Source organism: Suricata suricatta, chromosome 10 (assembly GCF_006229205.1).
Source record: "Suricata suricatta isolate VVHF042 chromosome 10, meerkat_22Aug2017_6uvM2_HiC, whole genome shotgun sequence".
Lineage (NCBI taxonomy): Eukaryota > Metazoa > Chordata > Mammalia > Carnivora > Herpestidae > Suricata > Suricata suricatta.
The window spans coordinates 58,404,043-58,405,941 of record NC_043709.1 but is presented as its reverse complement, the minus strand read 5'-3'; the positions used below and the strand labels follow the sequence as shown (position 1 = coordinate 58,405,941).

General features: G+C 38.7%; 1 protein-coding gene across 1 annotated transcript; it reads left to right on the top strand.

Annotated features, from left to right (window-relative positions):
• Window positions 1-619: 619 nt before the first annotated feature.
• Window positions 620-1,552, top strand: LOC115304463 (olfactory receptor 6C3-like). The gene is given in 3 exon segments (XM_029954634.1): window positions 620-636; window positions 638-1,155; window positions 1,158-1,552. Coding segments are annotated over 3 exon segments (930 nt in total).
• The last annotated feature ends 347 nt before the right edge of the window (window positions 1,553-1,899 follow it).

The following is a 1,899-nucleotide window of genomic DNA, read 5'->3' as shown; positions in this document are numbered from 1 at the left end:
AGCTCTTTGTCTGCTGTTGGGAGTAAAGGCAATCCTCTGCCAAAAGATTTGCCTATTAAAGGATAAGCATCTTGCCAATGCATAACTGATGAGGGGCCTCAAGGAATGTAAATCTCCTCATAGAATTCTTCAGGCTCATCTTCTGCTTGGAGCCAGACTATTATTAGGAAATCTCTCTCTTGGAATGACTTGATAATTCCTGTTATTTACACCTGTCCTGTTAAGCATGACCCTTTCCGGAGCATGTCTTTACTTCAAAGACCTTGAACTATGTAACCATTAAAGAAACATCATTAAAGAAATGATGTAATCACCCATGGTATATAAGACCCTGGCTATCTTAGTAAAACGTGGCTTTTCCACCGAAAAAAAAAAAACAAAAATAGTAAATAAAGCAGAACTCACAAATGTGTATGAAAACCAAATGCAAATAAGAGAGTTCAATAGAAAATAAAATCATACATGGGTTATAGGTTTTAGAATTGTACAAATGACGGTGATATTGATCATCATGAATTATACCTTTCATCTCCTCCCTTTAATACTCTTGCCACCTAAATAACTTTAAGAGAAGCAAAATGAAAGGGAGAGAAACAGAGACAGACAGGCAGACAGAGAAATGAACCACACAGTGATCAGAGTTTGTCCTGCTCAGCCTTTCTGATGATCCTGACCTTCAGAATGTGATTTTGCTCTTCTTATTCATCACATACATATTAAGTGTCGCTGGAAACCTGACTATCATCACCCTAACCTCGGTGGACCCTCATCTACAGACACCAATGTATTTCTTCCTTCGAAACTTCTCCTTCTTAGAAATATCATTTACAACTGTATGTATTCCTAGATTTGGGGGGGCAATTATCACCAGGGATAAGACTATTTCCTATGACAATTGTGCAACCCAACTCTTTTTCTTTATTTTCATGGGAGTGACAGAATTCTACATTCTCACTGCCATGTCCTATGATCGCTACGTGGCCATCTGCAAGCCTCTGCATTACAGCACCATCATGAACAGGAAACTCTGCACCTTGCTCGTGCTCTGTGCGTGGGTGGGAGGCTTCCTGACCGTTTTCCCACCCCTCATGCTTCTGCTCCAGCTGGATTACTGCGCTTCCAATGTCATTGATCACTTTGCATGTGACTATTTTCCCTTTTACAACTGTCTTGTTCAGATACATCGCTCCTAGAAGTCATCGGTTTCTACTTAGCTTTGGTTACTTTGCTATTCACTCTGGCACTGGTGATTTTATCTTACATGTATATTATCAGAACTATTTTGAAAATCCCATCTGCCAGTCGGAGGAAAAAGGCTTTCTCCACATGCTCGTCTCATATGATTGTCATCTCTATCTCTTATGGAAGCTGTATCTTTATGTATGCCAACCCCTCTGCGAAAGAAAGGGCATCACTGACCAAGGGAGTAGCTATTCTCAATACCTCTGTTGCCCCCATGCTGAACCCCTTCATTTACACTCTGAGAAACCAGCAGGTGAAGCAAGCCTTCAAAGATGTGGTGCATAAAGTAGCATTTTCTTCATATAGGTGAACTTTTTCTTTGGTGAATAAACAAGACTTGAAAGTTAGGTAGGTAAAATCTTGAATACTGCTTAAAGATAACAGGTGCTCGATATATATTTGTTTAATGAAAGTAATAGTGCTTGAGTCAATAGAATCTTTTTTTTGTCATTTCTAAAATGATACTGAAAGAAATCAAAATTGTAAAATTGTGTCAAGTTCCTGGATTTGATGCTTCTATTAATTACTGGGTTAAGCCCTACACATCTTTCAAATGGAAAGGAACCTTCTGGACAGCTGATTCTTCTCGAGAATTAAGAATTCTTAACAGTAAGAATTAATTACTATTTTGGGAGAGTAATTTCAAGTGATTTTTGG